At 38.4% G+C, this 26,655-nt stretch overlaps 3 protein-coding genes across 3 annotated transcripts; 1 reads left to right on the forward strand and 2 right to left on the reverse strand.

Moving 5' to 3' along the window:
• Positions 1 to 33: 33 nt before the first annotated feature.
• On the reverse strand, positions 34 to 4,394 carry LOC132701683 (transcription elongation factor B polypeptide 3). Its single transcript, XM_060669796.1, has 7 exons — positions 4,078 to 4,394; positions 2,724 to 4,024; positions 2,510 to 2,601; positions 2,309 to 2,454; positions 2,055 to 2,255; positions 1,551 to 1,677; positions 34 to 268 (listed from the first exon to the last, which is right to left on the reverse strand). The coding sequence occupies exons 1-7, from the start codon at positions 4,165 to 4,167 to the stop codon at positions 171 to 173; spliced, it is 2,055 nt and encodes a 684-aa protein (XP_060525779.1). The 5' UTR covers positions 4,168 to 4,394; the 3' UTR covers positions 34 to 170.
• Positions 4,395 to 4,474: 80 nt separating this feature from the next.
• On the forward strand, positions 4,475 to 6,847 carry LOC132701685 (glycerol-3-phosphate phosphatase-like). The gene is made up of 5 exons (XM_060669798.1): positions 4,475 to 4,859; positions 5,773 to 6,065; positions 6,114 to 6,339; positions 6,469 to 6,613; positions 6,673 to 6,847. The coding sequence occupies exons 1-5, from the start codon at positions 4,769 to 4,771 to the stop codon at positions 6,845 to 6,847; spliced, it is 930 nt and encodes a 309-aa protein (XP_060525781.1). The 5' UTR covers positions 4,475 to 4,768.
• A 34-nt stretch (positions 6,848 to 6,881) lies between these two features.
• LOC132701684 (sphingomyelin phosphodiesterase-like) lies at positions 6,882 to 19,436 on the reverse strand. The gene is made up of 9 exons (XM_060669797.1): positions 19,352 to 19,436; positions 17,873 to 18,210; positions 17,662 to 17,817; positions 13,201 to 13,431; positions 12,976 to 13,145; positions 12,728 to 12,922; positions 9,872 to 10,223; positions 7,122 to 7,312; positions 6,882 to 7,029 (listed from the first exon to the last, which is right to left on the reverse strand). Exons 1-9 carry the CDS (start codon positions 19,419 to 19,421, stop codon positions 6,882 to 6,884), a joined length of 1,851 nt encoding a protein of 616 aa, XP_060525780.1. The 5' UTR covers positions 19,422 to 19,436.
• Between the last annotated feature and the right edge of the window lie 7,219 nt (positions 19,437 to 26,655).

The raw sequence follows: 26,655 nt of genomic DNA on the forward strand, positions 1-26,655 counted from the left end.
AAAACATTGATTTTTTTAATTAAAATAGTTTCATTCATATCTCCCCTCCCTTTAAAACGACGCAAAGCTGTACAGATCAATTTAATACAAATTAAAATAGAGGGCCTCCCAAATCTAACCTAAAAACCTACTAAATCTCGAGGGTACGGCGGGGCCCCCATGCCGTCCGTCTACCGGCGCCCGAACCTTCCGCCCTTGAGCATGGATAGCATCTTCGCCATCAGGGGAGCCTTTTTCGGCTTCAGCGTCGAACCACCGCCGTGATTGCCTTAAAAAAAAAAGTTCGCCAAGTTTTAAACTAAGAGGTCAAAATTATTTTATTTATTTTATTACATGATAAAAAGAAGTTACTGAATATGGGTTGATTAATTACCTATTTACAATAAAGATATTGTGTTTAACACTTGTGTTAATTACCACAAAGTTAATTTGATGAATCTACAAGTATCAAGGAAGAAACCATTTTACAAGGGCTTTCAGTAAAGTAATTTTTACGGTTATATACCTTATGAATGGATGACAATTTAATATTTATATCCATGAAAAATTTGAGTTTTTTGATTGAATAAAACTTTAATTCTCAATAAAAATTTTAAATGTTTGAAAATAATTGAATTTTTAAGCGCTTTATGCCAATATTTCACTGAGATCTAATCCAATCGCAACATTATTTTACATTAGAAAGTTTTACAAAACGACAATAAAGTATCACGTTTAAAAAACTGATTAAGAAATAAAAAAGTTGACTGTCTTTGACTGCAATTTTTTACTAAATGTTTCACTTTTGCTTACACTTCATTTGACGTATATTTTTTCCTATAGAGATAATATTTAATAACATTTTAATAAAAAAAATGTGTTTGTGTTTGTTTATCACTTCAAGTAAATAACTAATACGTTAGTAATCTTCATCCCAAGAGTGATGAAATCAGAGAGTCAGTATTAGTTGCAATTAACGAATTTGACGTATATACTTTTGAAAAGCAGTGGCAGAGCAAACATAAGAGTTCCTTAATAAACAAACAAACTTGGCAGTTCTTAAAGATTAGATTAGAATCAAATAGATTAAAAAACTGCCCACGTTACTGCCACTAAAAGGCGTCTATTTTAAAGTACCAATCTACACTTTAACAAGATCAGTTTACTCCTAACTCCATCCTAGTCAACTAATAATGTGTAAGACGGAACTCACTGGTTATTAAATAATTTTTGGAAATTCAGTTCATCACTACACAAAGTTAGCATTTAAAAAACACAAGTAAAATTTATTTTTTAAATTGAAAAAACTTGTACACACCACGGTTTTGGTTTTTAACAATCTGTATAACAAACAAAATGTTCAATTTGTCACACAATCACCGAATATGAAAAGTTATCAATGAAAGCCTTTGTCCGACGGCCCGATAGTTCAAAAATTTGGATTCAACTGGTGTTCCCATATTTTTTCAATTATCTCCTAGAGAAATAGGTTACTGATACAAGTTATCAAAATTCGGATATGAACAAATAGATTTTTTTGATTTTGTCGCTGTAGATTAGCAAATACTTACTGCGCTCGAACGCCCGCGCAGCAGGATTCGGCACAGCTATCTTCCCGGCATCGCCCGCAGTCGCCAGCTGGGTCCTTTTGATTGAGAGCGGAGGCACCTTGTCGCCGGACGCTGTGCCATTTTTCAACTGCAAAGTGCATTAGAAGCAATTACGACAGCCCAACGCGATCCTGCAGCCCAATTTTTTTCTACTCTTTAATAGTCGTCGATTGACGTGGCGATGCTGAAATATGCGTGGAACACAGAAAATAGTATCCCTGCGGGCTGCTCAAGGTCGCACGGAAAGAAAAAGAATCGAAAGGATTATCGCGCAACCAATAACGAATTCTATGGTAATGTCTAATTTTTCCATCCCGATAGTTTGGTATTCCCTACTTAAAATTTGCAATTCTACGTGCCGCGTGTGCCCCAAAAAACCGTTCTTTTATTCCAGTTCGCAACGACGCGTTTTTAAAGCAAGACTGACCGTGTCTAGTTTATCACAATGCCTGGACATAAACGGACCTGTTTCCTGGCGATATTCCTAGGCGGCTTGGCCACGTCGTCCACGTATGCCAACTTGGTCGTCCTGACGGGTAAGGACTTATCTTGAGACTGTTTAATGTTCGCGGTCAGCGCTTTGAGTTTGGCTTCGCGCTCGTCGAGACACCGCATGTACATTTCGCGCCACGACTCCATCTCCTCGCGTTGCTTGTTGCGGAATTCCTGAAAGGCGCTTGTGTAAAATTTTAACCTTTAAAACAATTGAACGTCGGCACCTTTTGGCAGTGCAAGTGCCACAGTTCGTCGGTGTCATCGATCAGATATGGGTTGTGATGCTCCAACATATACAGCTGATCGGGGTTCGCCTTTTCGAGTATGTGTTTTAGTATTGAATAGGGGACCCCACCGGTGTATTCCAGCGCTAAAACGGCGTACAGTTTGAAAATGACGTAGGTTCAGACTGACATTAAATTTACCGTCCAAGTTGTCCTGCAGAATTCTGCTGCACAGGTCGAATAAGGACGGCACCATAGCCCAAGCGCTTTTATTTCCAGAATAAACTTTTGTCCTACAATAACCATATAGTCTGGATTGGTGTAATATATTTAACACTAGTGATCACATTAAAATATTTAAAAAGATTTTATTGTAACAACCAAGATAAGAACATACTATATTATACTCACTTACCGCTTGTTTTTCATCGAAATGACTTTGTTCAGGGCGTCTTCGTCGTTAAGCGAGAGTCGCGACGGGTGCTCCACAGGCGCCCCCAGGGGCTTATAGTTGGGCGGCGGCAGCAAGCTCGAAACGTTGATATCCAGCGGCTCTAATTTCTTATCTTTCAGCAGGTCCGGAATTGCCTCCTCATCGTCCGAATCATCCGGTTTTAACTCAGCCGCGGTTTTCGCACTTTTTGATTTTACTGAAAGAGCTTCACTCCCTGACTTCCTCTTGGTGGCCTTCGCCCTACCGGCTTTCGGGGGCTCAAGCATGCCCAAAGCTTCGGCAAAACTAGCTCCCGATTCGGAATCTATACCATTTTTAATGCTATGCCGATCAATTTTGCCAACATCCGATCTCTTCTTTAATTCCCTATCTTTGCCTGAACCCCCTTGATCCGATTTGGGCCCATGTGTCTCTTTATCCGATTTCTTCGAATGTTTTTCTCTGTCACCCTTGTTTTTGCCATCTTGTTTTCTTGTTTCGGCCTCACTCGTTTTTTTAAGAGGCTCATCTTTATGCTTCTTGGACTCATCCTCATCAGAGGAGGAATCCACTCTTCGCCGTTTCTCACTGTTTTTGCAACTTTTCGAGCTTTTAGAATGCTTCCCACCGCTTACTTTGCATTTGTCTTCTTTGTTATTATTACTGGCGCTGCTGCTGGTGCTCTTTTTGGCACCTGACTTTGTGTGTTCAACGTCCTTTTTTCTGTCTTGATGCCTATGCTTGTCATTGTGACCTGATTTATTTTTGGACGTTTCCTTGTCACGCGATTTATGCCGGCGGTGCCGATTTTTATGTTTATTCGACTCACTTTCATAATCACTAGATCCACCGCTTTCAGACGATACTGGGTGTCTTTTTGTATGACCCCTATGGCGGTGTTTATCTGACTTGTTTCTTTGTTTCACCTTAGCATCACTACTTGTTCTTTTCGACTTTGTCCCGTTGAGTCGTTCTGTCGCACTGTCACTTTCACTGTCCTTTGCATCACTGTCGCTATCACGTCCGCTTTTCAGTCTTTCCGTATTGCTTCCCTCGTCAGAGTCTTCAGTCTCGCGCGATGCGGGTTCTATTTCCTCCTCTTCATTGGTATCGCTTTGTTCACCTTTGACCATTTCTTTCCATTGATCGACTAGTACCCGGGCCGAATTTCCCACGTCGCCGCCTACCTTTTTCAATGAATTCACGGTGCGCCCCACACCCGTTTCCTCCAAGTGACACATTTTTATCGGCAGCCTGGATAATTTTTGTAGCGCGTGCAACAGCTGAAAACCCGTCAAATGAACCGAAAAATTATCACAACCCCGGACGCCTTTACCTTTTCCGAATTACCGCTGGAACTGTGCCTGTCCAAGCTCTCTTGATAGTGGCGTATCGCCTTTAATAATTTCTCATTCGACTCGCCCATTAGTGCGGCGATGTTTTCGAAATTTGGCAAGTCGAAATCGCGAACAGCTGGCACGTCACTATCTCCTCATTTCTGCATCGATCGCGGCCGTTACCTTGGTTGGATTTGCGAGACCATTTACGGCGACAATCGTCCGATCTATTCCGCTCGAGAACAATCGTTTACTGCGTAAAAATAGGTACGCAAAAGTGAAAACCAGACAGCTGTCGTGGCGGCCATTTTGCCTGGAGCAGCTACAACCCAAGATAAAATTGAATTGACATTTGTTTTTGTGGATTCTTCCTCTTTCCTTTTAGTGGTCAATAGACTCTCTGCGTGCACGACGAGCAAAATAACAGAAGGAAGAAGAATCCGCGAAATGACGTCAGTAGCTGCTTTCGATAAAATGCATTATTTAGAGCGCCCTATTCTAACGGTATCGCCCACAGACGGTAATAATGTAATTTGAATATAGGAAAAAGCTGTTTGGCGCACTCCGAGGATGAGACGGCAGGTTGATTGTTTACCTAGCGATTTTTGCGGCCGTGTTAACATATTTAAGTGGTACAGCGATAAGATACGCGAACTTGCACGATTACGATAGAAATTAGTTTTTGAAACTATGACGGGACTTAAAGATCTCGCCCACGCGTCGAGGGAAGAGTTTACGCGTTTCGTTAATTCTTTCGATTACGTATTTTGCGATATAGATGGTAAGATTATAGTGCAAACAATACCATAGGGCAAATTGCGGGAGGTATTGGGTTTTCGTTTTTCTTTATTTTTTAAAAAATTCACCACTCGATGCGGCGTGATACGAGGGTAATTCGATAATAAATCGCATATTCGGATAGGTTTAGTTAATACAATTTAATAGATGACATCGATTATAATCAGCATGGTTTCTTTAAGGGTCGGTTAGTACAAACCATTTTCTATTTATTCGTAACATCAGCAAAGTCTTTGGCACCAATTTCTACGAGGCTTTTGATAAGGTGCTACACTGGTTTCCATCATAATTTTGGATTGGTACTACTAGCATCCAACTGCTTTCAAAACCCAAAATCATTAATTATTTTATTTAATAGTATGTTGAGACCCCTTTTTAAATATTCATCAAGAATTTAAACAGCGAAAATTGATTAACACACTTAATTTTCTTTTTACTATAACGAGAATTTCGCCTATGATGACGCGAAATGATTCATCTAACATCTCCAGTTTTTATGTCATACGGGATATACAGACCCATCTGGCCTAGATACCGGCGTGAATGCAAGAAATCCGGATGTGTGTGCTGTATTGCTCGCACACACATCCATAGACGTCCACACAAAACACAAATTAATTCACAAAAACTATAGGCACTACGTGTCTAACAATTCATGTAAAAGATGTACTGAACAAAACTTTCTCAAACGATTTTTAACTTTTTTTAGAACTGGGCTGGAACAAATGTCCGCCATGTGCAAGACATTTTTGTAATTAGACAGCTGTGTCATTCTGTGGATTAGCCTTTCTTCTTGAATAAATAAAACAAAAGACGATCGAACCAGTTTCGGTACAAAGTCAATATTGACTTTCCGATAAAACGTAGTTTTACGGGTTTGCCGGATGCGTTCGCAGGTACGCTAGTCCTGACGGGGGCCGTCATACCCGGGGCCCAGGAATGCGTCTCAAAATTCCGCAGCCAAGGCAAGCGCGTCGCTTACTTCACCAACAACGGTTTCACCAAGATCGAACGCATACGGTCGAAGCTGAAAGCGTTCAGCCCCGGCGACGATGACGTCATCACCCCCACCAAGTCGATCGTGTTGTACCTGAAACGGATCAAGTTTGACCGAGCGATTTACGTGATCGGTACTCCGAATCTTGTGGAATCGCTTCGCGAAGCGGGCTTCGAGATTGCGAGTTTCGAAGTAAGCGGACGGGAAAATATAAACTCAGTCACTCCGTTGGCGTTTTAGCCCGACCAAATTGGCGACGCCGACGACGAACTGTGGGAGATGCGCAAGCAGTGCCTGGCGACGAGGAAAACTGAAGTGGGCGCGGTCATAGCCGACGTCGATTTTAAATTCACGCTGGTGAAGGCGCAGAGGGCCGTGGCGCTTCTCAACGCCGCACCTGACGTGTTGTTTTTGTGCGGCGCCACCGACGATTCCACGTCTCTCGGCGACGGTATCAAAATGGTCGGTAAGTGCGGTGGCGCCCGGGCGATTTTTCAAACTGCTTCGTCCTCGCTCGGGAAAAGAAGTAGGCCGTGCAATGATCAATTAAACGCGTCGTGGCCGCTCGCCCATATTTTGATACCCGGCATTGCAGGGCCCAAGTACTACGTAGAGGCGATCGAGCACCTCACGGGCCGAAAGCACACTGCTCTGGCCAAGCCGAGCGTCAACATGAAGGAGGTGCTGCAGGAAAACTTCAAAATCACCGATCCCAGGCGGGTCTTGTTCATAGGCGACTCGTAAGTGTGGCAGAGGCGAAAATTCTACCGATATTTCGATCCCAAACGTCCGCTTCTAGGATCAGTTCGGACATGGGCTTCGCGGCGAACTGCGGTTTCCAGAAGCTGCTCGTATTGTCCGGCACCGCCCACCGGAGCGACGTCGAAGACTGGCGCCATCTGGCTGAGCACGTGCCCGACTACTACGTCACGGATATCGGGGTGTTTAACGAACTGCTCAACAAATACGAATGACCGAGTGCTATATGTTTTTTATTTAACAAATAAATCACGCGTTTTCGTCGTATAGCGCCTTCAGCTCCTTGCAGTGGGACTTTTTGTCTACCCGGGAGGTAGACATTTCGCACAGGTACTTTTTCTGACACTTGGCGTCGCAGCCTGCGCGCAGTGCCGGATCCGAATTACGGAAACGGTACCTACCAATTCATATAAGGAATTGAGCAAAAACCTTTACTTAGCGCGGATTTTGTTTTTTACAAAATTGTATTTGCCCTCGCTTACTGCTCACCTGTGATAGTCTGTGAGAAGGGAATGATTCCTGGCCATGAGGTGCAGAAGGTCGTTCAGTGCCACGGGGGCCAATCGCTCCACCCCGTACGCCTCTTTGAAGGAGTACAGTTTGAACCAGGCGGGGGGCGTGTCCGGGTGGGTGTTCGCGTCCGTCAAGTTGAACGTCCACTCCTCAAAGTCGTCCACTACCTAACATTGTTTTTTTTTTTCGTTTTGACATCCGTTGACAAAGTAATAATAATAATAATAAATTGTCTTTATTGTTGTATATTGTTATATACAAATATACACTAGAGAAGAGGCGAAGTCTAGCAAAAGCTACTCCACTTAACCTGCTCTTAAATATTTAAATTGAAAACTAAATAGGAAGTTATAAACACATTGATAAATTTTATATAATGTAATAGATAAATATAATAATATTGTGAAACAATGGAAAAATAAAAGAATAACATTGAAAATCAAATTAATTGAGAAGTTAGCAGTTTCAACCTGAAATATTTTTTAAAGAGTTTAATTGAATGCGATTTTACTGAATCGGGTATACTATTAAAAATGACAACAGCGTTAAAAGAAAATGATAGGCGGAACAAAGATAAACGATATCGTAGCACTGAGAGTCTGTAGGGGTGCCTTAGAGCCACTGATTGAACATTACGAAACTGTAGTTTAGCACGTAAGTAGGACGGATTGGATGTGCTAGAAATTTGGAAAACCATAGACGCCAAAAAGCACTTCAAAGTACTGTCAATTTTTAGCCAGTTAAGTTCCTGGATTTTATGGGAAATTCTATCGAATTTACGCAAGCCTAAAATAAATCTGCAACAGCTGTTTTGAATTTTTTGTTATCTATATTTATTAATATTATCAAAACATGGGTAATATAGTACTAAACCATAGTTCATAATCGAAAGGACAAATGATTGAGCTAAAAGTTTCCGTGAATTGAAATTGAGGACAGTTCTATGCCTGTATAAATGGCGCAAAACCAAATAAGGCTTTTTCACCAACAAAGATGCATATTCCACGAATCTAAGTCTACAACCAAATATAACACCGAGGTTTTTATTACGATTCACAATTTCCAAACGTTCACCGTTAATTAATAAGTACATTTGGGTTACTTGTTCAATATTAGATTTGGGAGATTGGAGATTATGCCTAGAAGAATATAGAAATAAGTTATGCCAATCCAAAAATTCAAGCAATATCAAATAATTTAGGATCGAAGGATTAAAATAGCTGACTGTTATCAGCAAATGAATGCAAATTCAAATATTCGATGGATGTATAAACATCAGAAATATACATTAAGAATAATATAGGTCCAAGGACAGAACCTTGCGGTACACCTGATGAAACAGGGAGAAATTCAGAACTTACATTGCCAAGGGTAACTCACTGATATCTGTTAGCTAAGTAGTTTTCAAAAAATCCAGTCGAGACATCATCGAAGCATTTGGCGTACATAAGCTTATGGTCAAGCCGATCAAAGGCTTTAGAATAATCTAAAGATATACGAGGTTAGCGTCAAAATTTCCCGGCCTGACATAGATGCAGTTCCAGTATAACGATAAAACTTTGTATTCTTTTAAAAAAATTATCTTAGTAGGCTGCAAAAAAAATTGAAGTCTTGCGTCGAATAGTGTTTTATTGACAGCATTTTAAACAAGACGTGCCCTAAAAAATGTCACAAATAACGCAAATGGAGTATAGAGCAGTCATAAAGTTTTTGACAAAAGAAGGGTTAGCACCTAAAATTATTAAAGAAAGGCTGGATGGTGTGTACGGTCAAAGTTCTCCTTTATATTCTTCGAATGTGGCAGGAGTCCCTTGAAGATGATTCAAGAACTGGTTGCGATTGTGGAATGGGTGGTATTGAGTGATCGACGTTTAAAGGTCAAGGAAATCTCAGAAATTACTAAGCTTTCTGATACAAGTGTTCGTCGAATCCTGCATGATCATTTAGGTATGCATAAGGTTAGTGCAAGATGGGTCACTAAAAACCTTTCGGCTATTCAAAAACAACGCCGTGCCGAGTGTGCGCGGTCTTTTTTGGAACTCTGTGGGTCGGAACCGAAGCCTGTGATAGAAACTATTGTAACGGGAGATGAAACTATGGTTCTCTATTATGACCCTCTATGGAAAAAAGAATCAATGGAGTGGGGTCGTAAGGGTGAAGCACCTCCAAGAAAATTCAGAGTATTCCAGTCAACAAAAAAGGTGATGGCCACGATCTTTTTTGATTGTGAAGGAATTCTTTTGATTTTTAAGAAACTAATACCACTGTCAATGGTAAATATTACGCAACCTTATTACATAAATTGCGAGACTGCATACGTGTAAAACGTCGAGGAAAACTGACCAGAGGCGTGCGTCTTTTGCACGATAATGCACCCGTCCATACTGCCGGTGTTGCACAAGCTGCCATTTTAGAGTGTGGGTTCCAATAGATAGATCGTCCTCCCTATAGTCCAGATATGGCCCCCAGCGACTATTATTTGCTTGGATATTTGAGAAAGGACTTACGTGAACTGCGGTTTAAGGACGAAGTTGAGTTAAAACAGGCTGTTTTAGCTCATTTTGCAGACAAACCAAAAGAATATTTTTTTAAAGGGATTGTGTTGCTAATAAAGATATGTAATAAGTGTGATTATATTGAAAAATAATAAAAAATTGTTACTCTACTTTGTTTCTTTCATATTCAGGCCGGGAAATTTTGGCGTTGCGCTCCCCCCAGCAACTCACGTAACTCTCCGCGTCGACCGCGTATATCTTGTAGCTGGGGTTTACGTCTTCGAGGGTGGTCAAAGATGCCCCGTTGAAGGCGACTCCCACCGGTTTGTCTTTGTCGTCCTTCGTGTCGTAATAGACGACGAACTGGTCGTAATGGGAGTGGCCGTTGAACTGGGCGGCGATGGTGTCGGCGAATCTTCTCACGATCTTGTTGTACTCGCGACTCCAAACCTTCAGCACCCCCTTGCCGCTAGGGAAATGCGAGAGCAGGTGGACCGTCTCGCCCTTGTCCTCCGCTTCCTTCAGCACTTCCACGAGCCAGGCTAGCTGCTCGTACGGGTCGTCGACAGAGTCGATCAACCACCTGTTGAACAAGAGATGAGCTTCGCACGAGAGTAGACACGTTATTTTGACTGTTGAAAGTGATTAATTCTTTGTATACTCCGCCGTTATAGCTAGTGTATATGCGCATGCATTGCAAATTCTGAGGATGATGATTTTGGATTTTTGATTTCAATATCTGATACCTGGATGGTATAATGGCCGGTGGTACTAGAAGGGGAAGTTCTAAAAGGAGGCATGGAACTCAGTACGGTGGGTCTCCATGGCATGAGGTGTCTGAGCGGCAAAAGAGGTCGCGGAACTTGATGCTGTTTAACATTCCATAACTTAAAGAAGAGCTTCCCAATTAATGTTGCTAGTGCGGTGAGAATAGGTAAGCGTAATAAAAACGCTCACCAGTCATTGGATATGGGACAGAAGCCGCAAAATATTCCTAGAACTTTGAACGCAATAAAGAACGAGTTGAAAGAAAGACAGCAAAATAAAGAACCTAATCTCTTTCTAAAATATGTAAACGGAGTTCCTAAACACATTGCGAAAAAATAGACAGGCCTTCTCATCCCAGATTGGCGTTCTTATATATTTCTTTGAGAATGTGTCTTATTCCCAATATGATAAATTTAGTCTCCATTGAAACGAATGATATAGATAGTGCAGAACTACACATGTTTAGTTACAATATATACCGTAAGGCGAGATCTGCAGAAACTAGTACCTTTGAGAGGAGAGGTGGAGTTCTAAAATCGTCTGTAAGACTATTTCAAGTAAAGTTTTACACACAAATTTATTTATTGACATCAATCTGAATAGCAACAAATTTATACTGGTTGTATCCTACTTCCCACCTGAAAAGACTGGTTGAAGAAGACCCCAATCATCAGTAGTGCGTTCTAGGAGATTTCAACCTCCCCAACAGTTGGTGGACTAAGGAAGAATTATCCTCAGTTGCAATCCCTCTGGCGGGAAACACGCAGAGCGAGATCGAATCCACTAATTTACTATCTTACCTATCCTCCTACCACAAACTCTTCCAGATAAACACAGTCAGGAACGTTAACGACAACCTTCTGGACCTAGTATAGTGATAGTGCCCTACTGCCAATAGAGTTCATCCACCACCGTTTCCTTGCAGTACGTTCCAACAGTTCTTCTCTAAGGGTGACGGCCTTTATAGAGATTTTAAATCAATGGACTTGGATGCAGTGACTGAGCTTTTGTCGCAGTTAGAATGGGACAAGTTATTTACTCACAAAACCCTCGAGAATAGGGTCAACGTGTTGCCAGGAATACACTGAATTGTCCTTAAGAGAAAACGTTAAGAATTTTTGGAAGGTCGTTAGCAGCAAAACGGAAAGGGATTTTATTCCATCGGTTGTGCACTTTGGCGACGTGACCTGATCTGTGGGTCAATTTATTTGCAGACTATTTTACGAACATGTATAATGACAGGCGCTGTGTCTCTGAAGATGCACTTGGAGACGTCAGCCTTTAACACTTGAACATTTCGATTTCATCCATTTACGAGATACTGTCGACTCTAGATAAAAACAAAGGATCCGGTGCCGATGGCGTCCCACTATATCTTATTAAGCATTGCAGCTTCATGCTTTCTAGACCACTATATATTATTTTTAACCAATCATTAAAACCGGGAACATTTCCAACTTACTGGAAATCAAGTTTCATTACCCCTATCCTAAAATCCGGCGATAACTGGCAAGTCAACAATTATAGGCCCATCCTGAGCTGTATTCTTAAAGTGTTCGAAAGTTTAGCGCCTGAAAGGTTGCTTTATCGACCAACAATTTGGATTTCCCCCATCGCTCCAATGAGCTAACCTTGGTTACAGAATTTTTGCTGGAATCCTTGAAAGAGAGGTCTCACGTTCATGCCATATACACATGACTGTATAAAACTCCAATCCAGGCTTCCAGAATGTTCTGTCTCTCAGATTACTGTTCTATTTCCTCGTGTTTTCACACTTGGATTATTGTTCCTTTGTGTGGTCATCTTCGTATAACGTCCACACACAGGAACAACAATCCAGGTGTGAAAACACCAGGGAACAGAACAGACCATAGAAAGAGTACAGGTTCTTGCGGTATATAGTATTTAAGGAGCACCAAGGATTTGAGGACGTCCATTACTGGGAATTGGAAACCTGGAATTGGAAATCTGGGATTGGAAGATATTAGAAATATTGCAGTTAGGCTGCTACCAGACATGAATAAGACCCTAAGCACCGAGAATTTTATTTTAATTTGACCAAATAATGTGTTGGCATTAAAAAAAAATTGTTTAAAAATATTTTTTTCCATGTTTTTTGTGTCGCAACCTATTTACCCGTAAACCAAAATGATATGTTAGTTTATTTTTTGAAAATGAAATGTTTTTTATTTTGGTTTAGAAAAAGTTTTTTTTAAAGCCCTTGTGTTGGTGCTGTTGTTCTTGTGGTTACATGAAAAAGCGCAATTTGGGAATGTCGTCACTCTTGTAAAATAAAGACTGCTTATTATTATTAGTTACCAGTTGACGTCGTGAGCTACGTTATTATTCAATACGACCACTCGGAACCCTTCCAGTGGTGATACCGTATAAAACCCGCCCCTGAGTAAGGTTTGGCGCGCCTCCCCAGGCAACCAGTCACTCCATTTCTCGACCGCTAGCTCATACAGCCACCTAGTGGAGAAAGTCGACTCGTCGTCGTCTCCGAAGTAATACCTGGGGAAGGCTTGGTCTTAGATTTTAACTCTGAGTCCCAGACTAGGTCTTACGTGTTAGCGGGGTTCGGTTCGTGGTTTCCCACCACCGAAAAGACGGGCACATCGAACGTCTCCTTCAAAGCGTCGAAAACTCTGGCGAAGTCTCTCGACAAGTCACTCACGCTCGTCGACCACGTGCGATGGCTGGAGACGTCGCCCGTAAAGTACACCAGGTCGTAATCCTGTAAACGCTCGCTTGTGTACTCGCAAAGACATGAAAAAATTAGTGACGCTTACGTGCGTTCTTAGTTGATCGGTGACGGCTTGGAACAGCCGCCAGGGGGCGTCCGCGCCCGTGTAGTCTCCCCAGTAGCCGCAGGCCGTGCCCTCGACCACGTTTCCTTCGGGTTGATCGCTTTGACAGCAGATGGGTTCGCCGCATACGTTTGTCTTGTTCGCGGTGTACATCGGGTCGTAATGCAGGTCCGATATGTGGAGGATTTTGATGGTGCCCGGCTGACCTCTGACCTTAAACCAGGGTCTCGCAAGAAGCTTATAAATTTTTAGGTCGCCATAGCAAACTTTTTGGCATGTGGGAGCCGCATGTAGGTGATTTCCCGATTTGAAGGTCGCATAGTTTTACCCTTTACCTACGTACACCGTGTGCTAAATAAAACGATAAAAAGAGATACGGAAAAAAGTTTCCTGCAAAAGTTTCTTGGATTTGAACATTTAAAATATTATAATATTGTTGATACAAGGTGTCCCAAAAGTGTCCCCTCCGACATCAACTTTTTATTTTAAATAGGTCGCCCTGTATATATCGTCATTTTTGGAATGCTTGGTTTAAATAAAGGTCACTCTCTTAAGAAATCGCTATTCGAATTTTCTATGGTTTAGGCAGAAATTGAGGTTATGTGTTTTTTTTCATATCTTGATCGTCTATATAAAATTGTGATGCTACTAATCCTACTGCTACTACTCAATCAGTTTGACAGATATCAATTCTAGGATAAAAAATAAGATAAGTTTGTAATTTATCTTATATTTACATTTTTCTTACTTTTTGAAATATTTTGAAGATAACACTCGTATAAATTCTTGTTGAATTTAAAGCTACCCACATTAATTTTTGGCAATATAAGGTATTTTTTAAATGGCAAAGACATGATCCTACTTTCCAGATATACGAATAAAACCTATTGCTAACAATGCAGATTTAATAAAACTTCAGAATTCATATTTAAAGAAACATTCAATGGTTAATTATCTAGCTTGATTGAAAATACTAAATAACTAACAAAAATTAGTAATTAAAGTTTATAGACTAACTAACCAAGGTAATAAATTTGAATAAATAAATCTATAAAAAAAAGTTGACTAAAAGTCTTCGTTAATTCGGTGCATAAAGTTTAGTGAAAATTTTTTTTTCTTAAAATGCTCGTTTTATCATCAAAACAATAAAAAAATATCAAAATATTTAAAAATGTAGTTGGCAATGACATCACAATCTTTTTTTTGACGCATTAAGGTATAAACGAACTTTGACATTTCTGTTTTCTTTTATTGTTTGTCATATTTCTATTTAAAAAGTTCATAGTTGTCAATTTTGGAAGCCAAAGAAGCAGCACCCCGGAGTAGATCACAAGGGATTTCAAAACGACCTCTGGTTTGGCGAAAACGGAATCTTGTTACTGTCGAAGACAGCCTTATTTTTAGGGGAGAAACTCAGATAACGGAAGCATTGATGTCTTGTAACACGCTGTATGATTTTCATTTTAGTTTACATCAGATCTAAAAAGTAACTTATACGCAGCACAGAAACAAATCTCCAATCCTGAAATTATAAATGAAAATATCCTAAATAAATTCCTAGGCATTCTGATTTACACCTCAGTTATACAATTTCCAAACACCAGGGCTTACTGGAGTGAAAAATTTGGTTATGATCACATAAAAAATACTATGCCGTTAAAAAAATTTGAAAAAATAAGACCCACTCTCCATTTTGCCGACGATACGCTATGCTTGCCCAAAGATCATCCAGACTATGACAGGCTATTCAAAATAAAACCTCTTGAGGAAACGCTCAACTGCCAGTTTGGGAAGGTTCCCTTAGACCAAAGGCTTTCCATAGACGAGCAGATGTGTGCAACCAAAATGAGCCATTACATAAAACAATACATGCTCAATAAACCCCACAAGTGGGGGTTCAAATTATATCTCATCTGCAGTCTACAAGGATATGTTCATAGGTTTAAGGTTTACAGTGGAGGGGCTACAAAAATAACATCTTACCTGGTGAACCAGATTTGGGAGAGTCTGGCGATACAGTCGTCAGGTTAGCTAGAATGGTATCACGCGATGTGAATCACATTATATACCTCGATAACTTCTATACTTCTGTGCCTCTCGTCACCTATTTAGCTAAGGAAGGAATTTTCTCACTGGGATCAGTAAAAGTAAACCGATTGAGAAACTGCAAATTGCCTGAAAAAAACACTATAATGGAAAAGGATGTACCCAGAGGATTCTATGAGGAAAACGTGGCGACTGTGGATGATATTGACGTAAGTGCTGTTGTGTGGAAAGATAACAAGCCCGTTAACCTTCTTTCCACTTACGTAGGAGCAGAACCAGCAACCACAGTCACACGCTTTGATAAATCGAAGAAAGAGAGAGTTGCCATTCCATGCCCCAAAGAAATCAAGGAGTACAATGTCCACATGGGAGGCGTGGACTTATTAGATTCATTTACAGGTCGTTAACACATCACAATGAAGAGCCGCAAGTGGACCATGCGCTTATTTTATCATTTCTTGGACCTCGCAGTTATAAATTCATGGGTTATGTTCAAGAACTTCTCAATTTGGGTACATTCAGACTAGAACTTGCTGAAACCCTCTACTAATTGGGTCTACCTGCAAATGGCGCTAAACGCGGTCGACCTAGTGGGAGCACAATACAAAGAGAACTTGTAATGAAGAAGTTCCGAGGACCAGCTCAAGCAATTCCTTTGAAAGACGTCAGATTGGATCAGACATGTCATTGGGCAGTTTGGCTGGATAAGCAGCAGAGGTGCAAATTCCCAAAATGTTCAGGATTTACATTCAAAATGTGCCAAAAATGTCGTGTGCTATGTGCTACGAAAAAAAGCAATTGTTTTTATAAATATAATAAAGAATAAATAAATACATTTCAAAAGCAAATCCACTCTTATTTTACCCATACTTGCAAAATCTCAATGAATACGCAATGGAGTTTATAAACAACATTATTGCAAAAAAAAGTATCGTAAATTCATGTCTAGATTTTTTTACTCATTTTTCCTAGACAGTAATACATGCCTATTACACAAATATATATTTTTAACACGTGAAACAAAAATCGTCCAGATAAGTTATTGTTATTTGGTTAACCTATAAACTTCAATTATTTATTTTTGTTATTAGGTATTTTCAATCAAGCTAGATAATTAATTAAATTATTAAATATTAATTATATTCTGAAGTTTTATTAAATCTGTTAGCATAGAGTCTATGTTTCTCAAAATCTCCACGTATTAATGGACACCCTGTATTGTTAGCAATAGGTTTTATTCGTATATCTGGAGTACAACATCTTTAAAAGAAAAAGTATCATGTCTATGCTATTTAAAAAATAGCTAATATTGCCTGCCTAATGTGGGCAGCTTTAAATTCAATAAGAATTTATACGGGTGTTTTCTTAAACCTCGAATATCTCAAAAAATAAGCCAAATTTAAATATATAAAAAATTACAAAGTTATCGTGTCTTTTGTCCTAGAATTGATATCTGAATAAAAATATAGGTTACCTTTGAAAATCTTGAGATTTGGTTAATTAAATTAGCCCAAACGGCACCTATTTTGGACACCCTGTATAAGCTGATGCGCATCAGATCACAATTTTATATGAAAATATGAAAAAAAAAGCATATAAACTCAATTTCTGTCTAAACTATAGTGACCTTTATTTTAACCAAGTCAGTCTCGTGCGCACCTGATATGGATTAGCGTTAAAGCTCAAGTGTTTGATACAAAAAGAAGAATCCACAAGGTTATTTACAATTTTGTAAAGAAAAGCAACACCAAAATAGTTTCTTCGAGTTTCAAGTGACTTCAAATTATAAATTTTTAAGTTTTTTTTTTGCACGTTTTCTATTCCGATGATATATTTACTATAAATAGTATTCCAAATCTGTGGATAAGTACTGTAGTTCAGACCTTATCGTGCTATTATATGCGATTATTACTGACTGATGCTTGTTGAACCCTTTGGTAGTTCTCAAAATGAAATTAATGTCATTTTTTGACAATAGTTTCGATATGAGCCTCGAAGTTTGACTGAGAATAATTCCCAAGTCTTTTACTAGCTTAACTCTTTTCAGCTGTTTATTATCAGTTAAATGTTCTAGTATGAAGGGAAAAAATTATAGTCCACTTATTGGAATTACAAAAGTCCTAAACAAATTAGTATTTTCCCAATAATAATTTTTTGGACTCTTTCTATTATTAACGCTTGTTGTTTCATTGTTATTTTAATATTCGGTTAATGTTGAGTAGCTGAGATCAAGATCTTTTTGAGATGTGCAACTATATCAGTTTGTATTAAGTAATTTTGTCTAAACCTTGCGCAATAATTATATCTCAATAAAGACTATTATTATTAATATTTATTGTGATTACGAAACCTTAACTTGTAAAAATTATATGTCTATTACCTTCACCATAAACTAACCTTGCGTTTGGCCGACTCGAGCAATGGGGGTATATCGACCTCCCAATCGATTGCGGTCTTGTTATCCGGGACGCAGCCCTTGTTCTCGAATCGGATCCCGCAGAGTTGCCCCCCGGTTAGTTCGGGATGTTTGTCGACTATGCTGACAAATATATCCTGCGAACGCAAACCGTCATCGCCTCAGTCTTCCGGCAACCATCTTAACACGTACTATATTAAGATCGACGGTTCCTTCGCACACTCCGGCGTTCTCGATACCGAACTCGACGCACAATCCGACAACCTCGCGCGCCAGTGAGTCTCTGGAAACCCCCGCGCGCCTCTGGGCGATCAGAAAATCGACCATCGTCGCGCACAACGTACAGTAATTGTCGTCGTCGTCGTCGTCGTCGTCGGACGAAAACAGACCGGCGTACAAAGTTTCGGTTTTGTCGTCGTCGCGGAAAATTCCGGGCAGCTGGAGCCCCGCGACGGCCCCCCTCATGAATTCCGGAATCACCCCCGAAGCAAGGTACTCGGTATAACCCTGCCGGATCACTTTGATCTCCCCTGTAACGAATGAAAATTAAACTTGACTTAATTTACTCAATGTAAAGTTTAATTTAGTTTATTAATTAATTAATTTGACAAATAAATAAAGATATTAGGAAAACTAACCCGCAAATTTATTTATTTTTTATTAACCGCCCAATTTTTTACCATTTTGTTTATGTGCATCTTATAAACAAAACAAAATAAAATAAAATAAAACAAAACAGAATGGAATAGATATAGACGAAACTCTGGTATAGCAAACATTGGTTTTCCAAAATATTAATGTTAATGTAGGAGTCGACACGACAGTAACTTTATATTTTTATTATTGAAATAAACAATTAATGGTCTCAAGTTATTTAACAAATAATATACCGTAAGTTTAATTATACGCCAACAACGCATCGAAATATGCGTTATTAGAAGTATCTGGCTAAGAATTATACAGGTTATAAGAGGAGGTGATCTGTATCTCTAAAATATTTTCAAATATGCAGCGTTGCCGCTTTTATACGAACGTGGCGACATCTTGCATACTTTTTCAACAATTTCTTTCATTTTAGAATTATAGGAAATAAAACTAACCCAATTTTGTTCAAGTTTCAATATGGCTATTGTCCAGAAATCGAATGATTATTATTTTTAAATTGAAGCATCTCGAAGACGGCTAATTGAAATGTCAATAAGCTATATGTTTTTGAAATCTAAAAAAAATATCTACGATTTAAGCTAATAATATATAGGGCATTCCATTTAAAAAAAAGTTGCTGTCATTTTGACAGCTTGCGATCGTCGTTTGTTTCTTCTGAAATTCGCATAAGGTAATGGAGCAAAAATCTTCCAATTTTTGCATATACACTTTTTTCTTCTTCAAAATTAACCCTGTAGGTGGGTGTCAAAAGATAGTGAATAGCCCTGTACAGAGGGTGCCATTTAAACCAAGCGAGATGATATATAGAAGCATTACCCTGTATAATTACATGTTATTAAACTTTCATTTTTGATATTTGTGTGCTATATACTAATTTAAAGATTTAATCAATTAATCGATTGATTAATTATAAAAAATGACGATTATCTCGGGTTGACGGAAAATTATATTTAAGATTTAACGATAATATATACAGTGTAAAGTAATAATCAAATCGAGTATTACCGCTCCTGGGATGAAAACTTCCTGGTCCGATCAGTACCGAGAAAACTAGGATCAGTTTCAATGTCTCCATATTGCTACCGGGATGTTATTCGTTACAATTATGCTCAGGCAATCTTACGCTCATATTTATCAGTTACCGTCTCAAGTGTTTGGTGCAGTGTTTTGCCGCCATGCGCAATCTTGGTTATCTGCTCCAGTGTCAGTGACGGACCAGTAAGAATTTTCTCGGACGATTCCATAGCAAAAATGACTTTAGAATTCGGGTTGACGATCGTTTTAGTTTTAGTTAGTTTTAGCTAGTTGAGATCGATTGAAACAGAAGATTCAGGAGCACCATACAACATGCCAAGACCTACCCAGGCGTAGATGTATTCACAGATCACTCATTGTTCTCTGCTACATTGAAATTGAAATAAAAAAAATCAGGAAATCTTAGGCCATACAAATATAGATACAAGAAAGCTTTTAGTTTCAGCAATAAGAACAGAAATGCTAGAAGAATTAAATTCAAGACTGCGTATCAAACGTTAAATGAAGACTTGCACTGAGGTGGCTTTTACTTGATGAAAATCCATTTAAAAAAACAAATAAGAACTAAAAGTTCAGATTTTCACGAAATTGTGTAGTCCCCCTTCTAGTCGCTAGGTGGCACCACAGCTTTAAAGCAGAGCCAAAAAACTGTGGAATAACTTACCATGGACGGTATATTCGCCATCTATGGTCTTAACCTCATTCTATTTTAAAGCCCGTTTATAATAAATTTGCCAAAGGGCATTTTAGTACTGTTCAGAACAGTAAATTGGGCGGGAATGGGTGACTTCTACGAAGAGGTGTAACATATAATTACGATCGAACTTCACTTACCAGGTAAGTTCGTTTGATCATCGAATTATATGTTACACCTCTTCTATGAAATCAATATACGTAGATTTTCAAAGGCAACTCAGCAAATTTGTTATAAAACGATTTTATTTGGCTATAAAAACAAATCCAATCCTTATGAAGTTTATGAAAGCCTCGAGTACAAATACAAAATAAATGGCTGTCCGAGAAAACAAACCTTCTGAAAAATTCTATGTCCCAAATGTGGCATTAACAAAAAAGCTTGCACTTGCGGTAAAAATAGGTCTATTATAAAAAAGGGCAAAACATTTAGAGCATTCTCACCAATCTGCCGTTTTTCCAATCATATCAATTGAAACACCGTTACAAAACGCAGACGATGTTGAGGCATGTCGAGTTCTGTGAGCAGTAAAAATAAAAGTGTAGACACCACTATCTTCTAAAGTTATCTTTATTCATCTGCTTTTGTTGGGTATAGTTGCTGCCCTACAAGACTTTTTAAATGTAATGAGTAAACGAGATTCACTGCCTCTTAAAGCACTGGTCCTCTCAATAATATATTTGAAACCACACAAAGATTTACATCTTCATATTTATGCAAAATTAAAAAACAGGTCGAGTCTTATTTATAGCTGAAATCTTAATTTGCATGACAATTGTTTCAACAACACCGTGTCTTTATCAAATGTAATATTTACAAACGTGTGTGGAACGGACAAACAATTGAATTTGTTTTTAAATTACACACACGAACCCAGCTCAAATCACCCAAAATATCTGCATTTCATTCTTTTATACACAGACTTCTTAATAATAGTAATAATAATAATAACAATAATAACAATAATAATAATAATAATATGTCTTTATTCATGTTGACAGAATATTTACAAAAACTTATAAAGTAGGTGACGGTATTCAACAGAGTTGCTCATACAACCACCAGATTAACCAAATAACATATAAAATATCCAAAACACAGACTAAGAGAATAACAAGATAACCAAGGTATATCATTATAACAAGAGTAATGTACGATTGTCACAGATTACTGTAGTATAAGAATACTCATGTTTAATAGAACGGTAGAAAGTAAATAACCTTTCATTGAAAATTGAGATCGTGGGGGCACATCTGACACTGGAAGGTAATTTATTAAAACATTTTGAGGCCTGGTACGTAAAAGAACATTGAAATAAAGTTGTACGATGCTTAGGTACCCTAAGGAGTTCACGACTACGAGTTAGCCTGTTATGGGTATCGACACCTCTAACCAACTTTTCATATAAATAGATAGGTTCGCAATGTAGTAGAATTTTATATAAAAAACGGCAAAAGTTAATTTCAAAGCTTTCTTGCATAGCAAACCATCCCGAGTTAATGAAACTTTGACTGATATGATCGAATTTCCGCGAACCATACGCAAACCTCAGACCAGCATTCTGCAATTTTTGGAGCGAATCTCTTTCCCTCTGAAATAAGGCCGGCCAATAAACTGAAATACAATAATTAATATGTGACAAAACCAGAGTATCACAGAGTCTCAATCTAATGCTTGTATCAAAGACGTCCTTATGCAAATATAAGAGCTTAAGTTTGTAAAAACATTTCTGAACTACGTCAGAGACATGATCCAGAATGCGCAAATCACAATCAATCGTTAAACCTAGATTTTTGCACTTATTAACCGGACTAATAATAGTTCCGTTTAGGTTTACTATAAAATCATTATTACTAACAATCTCCTCCCGACGCCGTCCAAATACCATCAGTTGTGTTGTTGATTCGTTAAGTTTCAATCCATGGGCGGCGGAGACTCGACTGACGATTTCAAGATCTTCATTGACCCTTGCAGCGACTTGATCCAGCTCATTCGATTTTAAAGAATGATAATGCTGAGTATCGTCCGCATATTGATGTGTCTTGCAGTGTCTGAGGAAACTAGGAAAGTCGGACGTGTATAAAGAAAAGAGTATTGGTCCCAAGATACTCCCTTGGGCTACGCCCTCTGATACAACACAAAACTTGGACGCTTCGAGAGCCGATACCACACTATGGACGCGATTTGCAAAGTAGTTTTAAAAAAAATTTAAAGTTACATCACCCAGACCAAAATATTTAAGCTTAGCAATTAAAACTTTATGAACAAGGGTGTCGAAAGCCTTGCTATAGTCCAGTAGAATTAAACAAGTGTTTTCCAAGTTGTCGTGAGCCCTAAACAAATCATCCACAATTATCAGCAGAGCGGAGGCAGTACTGTGGTTAGCACGAAAGCCTGACTGAGTGCAGGGTAGAAGCCTGAAAAGGACACCAACTGCCTACAGACTATAGACTCCAATACTCCAATACGAAAGTGTGATATGAGGCTAGGAGAAGTGCGTTTGGGAACGGTCACCACACGCCCTACTTTCCAGGCTGTCGGAAAGTTACCGGTAAAGATACATTTGTTCATAATATATGTAATGTGAGGACTCAAATATGGAATTAGATAGAGAAGCATTTTCAAACTCACACCATCAGCGCCTTCTTAATACGCCACTCTCAACAGAAAATTACAACAAAGAACTTAATACCCTTAAACAAATTGCACTGAACAACGGCTACAATCCGTCCATTATCGATAAAATTATAAATAAAAAACAAATCCAGAGAACAGATAAATAGATCCGAAACCTAATACAGAACACGAACAACATATGTTTATGTCCGGTTTCGTGATTGTGTTCGGCAATTGCTGATGAGTTTATTTGTTTTAGTCTTAGCCTAGTTGATATTTTTCGTCCGATCTCCCCAATGTATTCTTTGCCTCATATCTCATATGGAATTTTGTCTTTGACGGACCAAAGATGTTGAGAGATTTTTGGACAAGTGGTGGTGGTGGGACGTTATATTTCTTTAGAACTTTTGATATGTGGTCAGTGATGTTTTGAATATAAGGAAGGACAATAGTAACAAGCATGATTATATTTCTATGATTTTTTTTTGTCACATCCAGGAAATATTTTTGCACATCAATTTAAAAATTTTATTATTATCAGTACTAAAGGACATAAAACCGTAGAAATCGCTAATTTATGTGTAAAGGAAAGATATTGGCTATGACTTCAAAAGTTAACGAAAGCGGTACTTTTTTAAGTAAATCCAAAATAGTAAAATAAAATATTTTGGATTTGCATTTTTGTTAAGTCTATTATAGCATGCAGATTACAACGCAGAAAACATACATTGGAAATACTATATTGATTATGCTTTATTTTTTTAAGATATTTGCTGGTGCATGAATGCACCACTGGTTTTATCTGTGAGACAAAACTTTGTTATTGCAACTCGAGACAAGTCAGCGCATGTAGAATAAACATCCAACAATTAGCGTGTTCTTTGGTATTAGTTTGTGCTTTGTGCAGTGAACGTTACAGTTCGCAAAATCAATTAGAGGCGGCTATGGAGGAGATCGTGATGGATGAGGACAATAACAATGAAAGTCGTAAGTATTATTTGGATTTACGCATTCTTATGTACTGTAGCATTCCATTCCTTGCAAATTTTATGCTAAAAATAACGTGAAAAAATATTACAGAACAAATTGACGCTCTGTATATTCTACCTGACGACCTTGACTGACGAAGAAGATATGAACGATAACATCAATCTACAAGAGTGATATAGTTGGATCTTTCGAGTTCAGGTTCTATTTGAAAACAATCTTCTTTTAGTTGTTTTCTGTCAAATTTGAACTTTCTTTTGTATATTTATGTATAAATTATATGTTACATCTTATGTGCCCCAAAACATTATTTAATATTTTTTCCCAGTGGTTCGTTTAGGCACCAGTATTTTTTTGTATGTTTCGATTTTTTTTTTGACAAATGTAATGTATTCCTAAGTGCAACAAAATATTTATTTTTTGTTTGCTTTGGATAACATGTCGGATGGTGATGCGACAATGCATTAAGGTATCGGTCTGCGTGCGTAGGCTTTTTGCAAACACAATGACCGAATGTTAGGTCTGATTTTCTATTGATAAGAATATCTAAGAATGGAAGGTTATCATTAATTTCCAACTTAATGGTAAAACGTATGTTAAGGTGTATAGAGTTTAAATGTCTAAGAAAATCTACTAGGGTTTCTTGACCATGAGGCCAAATAACAAAAGTATCATCGACGTAGTGTTTCCATAAATTTTGTTTTAGATAAAAAGTGTCGGGTGCTTTCGTCTCAAAAGCTTCCACATAGGAATCAGTCATCCGACACGGTCTTCATGACTCTCATTTAGCTCCGCCCCCTCAAACAATATAAAAGCAGGTACAGAGTAAAACGCAAGTCAGTTCCAGTGAAGCTCTGAAGAAGCCAACAGGATGATTGACGAAACGTTAGCTAGTTCGACTCAACAAAAATCGACGCAGAACGAATCTAGGAGTTTTATAAAAAGTAAGAAGAAGGTGAAAACTCCAAATATACGAGGGACCCTCAAAAATTCAGTTAATGCTATCAAAGGCTACGCACCTCTCGAGAAACTACGTCAACGATCCAAACATGACATGAAAAAATTTGATTATCAATAGTGAAGTCTTCATTGAGCTGGGACGTTCATATAAAGATTGGAGGTATATGAGGGGCGTCCGAAAAATGCGTTGCCGCACCGTAATTGACGGTGAAATACGTGGACGCCGTCCGTGACCTTATAATCTGCCCCCCTAACCACCCACCACGTGATCCGGAGGGGGCGTCGCCACACTTCGAATAGGTCGGAACCACCCTTGTCGTGTACCAGTTTCGCATCGCTCGATCCCTCGAAATTAGACGCTTTGTGTGTCAAAGGAGCGCGGGAGGGACGCTAGGGGGGATATGAATACGATGCCGGACTTCATTTCGAGGTGCCAAAAGAGACGCGTAAATGTTTTAGCAGTCGCCACAAAGGATCCTGCCGTAGCTATAAAAAGCAATGCGCCTTCTCTCGATGGTCCTTGGCTAACCCCCGCCTCTCATTACCACTTGGCAAATAATGGTTTTAAGTTTTGGTTGATTGAGATCCGCAGTATAAATTTTTGATCGAGTTACGTCCATTTGAGGATTTGAGAATGGAAATATCGATTGAAAAGTCGAATTCGAGTGATATATGAGTGTGCACTTATTTTTGAGAGTTTTTTTTTTAACAAAAATCTTCCTTGGTGCTACAACCCAGAGAAACGGCGTTTATTTTTGTAACTGCAAGTTTGAGCTCGTTCGTGTTTTTTCTACAAAATTACTCCTCGAGGCTACCGTTCAACCTATAGAGCGAGGATTTATATTGCAGGTTGAGGTTCCTTTCATTACCGAAAAGCCGATTTTCACAGGCATTTGAACGAAATCGACTAGAAAAAGTGGAAATCCACAATTCATTTTGTGGGTTTTTCGAACAAAAATTTGTTGCCGTATTCAAAAATTTAAAATCATCAGACGCTTTTCCTAAATAGTTGTCAGACTACATTTATACGATATACGAACCACTAACTATAATTTATAGCTAAAATAAAGTTCCTGACTTTTAACCCATTTTGTCCCAGTTGTGCGTTAATGCACCACCTATTCTATGATTCTATGAAATATTTTTGCACATTAACTTAGATATTTTATAGATATCGCTAATTTATGTGTAAAGGTAAGATCTTATGACTTCAAAAGTTAACAAAAGCGGTACATAAATTTGTATCACTTTTTCAAGTAAATCCAAAATAGTAAAAAAAAAATATTTTGGATTTGTATTTCCATTTTTGTTAAGTCTATAGCATGTACTATATTGATTATGCTTTATTTTTTGAAAATATTTACTGGTGCGTGAATGCACCACTGTGAAACAAATTTTTTCCGATCGGATGAATGCCAAAATAACCACAAAAAATAATCAAAAATAAAAAAAATACTTCGCGTTATTTTATCGCTAAATGCGGGTCCAGACTTCTACTTCTCTCCCAAATTTGAAGTCGGTAGCTGTTTTGTTGGAGTAGTTATTATGTTTTTTAATATTGCACTATGAAACTTTCGCAAAATCGATGTAATTTTAGTATAATAATATTATGTATAAAGCGCCTTTTACGTCTCGCCCAACTTTAAAGTTACGGCAAACTTTGATAAATGTAGTAATTTCTCTAAACTCTCTATGATAGGCGAATCCTAGAACTCTTTCGATACAGTTTACGACACTGTTTAAACCAGATTATCCTTTTTTTATAGTTTTTCATTAACGGTTAATAATTTACCGACGAAAATGGCAATTTTCAGGGTCTTTTTAATTTTCCGTCCATAATCGACACACGCTGTTCATAATTCAAAATATGCCAGAAATAGAGGTTCTAGCCTTGGATCTCAAACGTTTCCAGGTCAAAGAATTTTTCCAATGGAGTAAATGGTTTTCGAGAAAATAATTTCTGTCTGAAAATATACAGTCCGTCTTAATAGTCAATGACGTCATCGCGTCTAAATTG

Source organism: Cylas formicarius, unplaced genomic scaffold (genome assembly GCF_029955315.1).
Source record: "Cylas formicarius isolate icCylForm1 unplaced genomic scaffold, icCylForm1.1 PGA_scaffold_5__7_contigs__length_24384050, whole genome shotgun sequence".
In the NCBI taxonomy this organism is placed as follows: domain Eukaryota; kingdom Metazoa; phylum Arthropoda; class Insecta; order Coleoptera; family Brentidae; genus Cylas; species Cylas formicarius.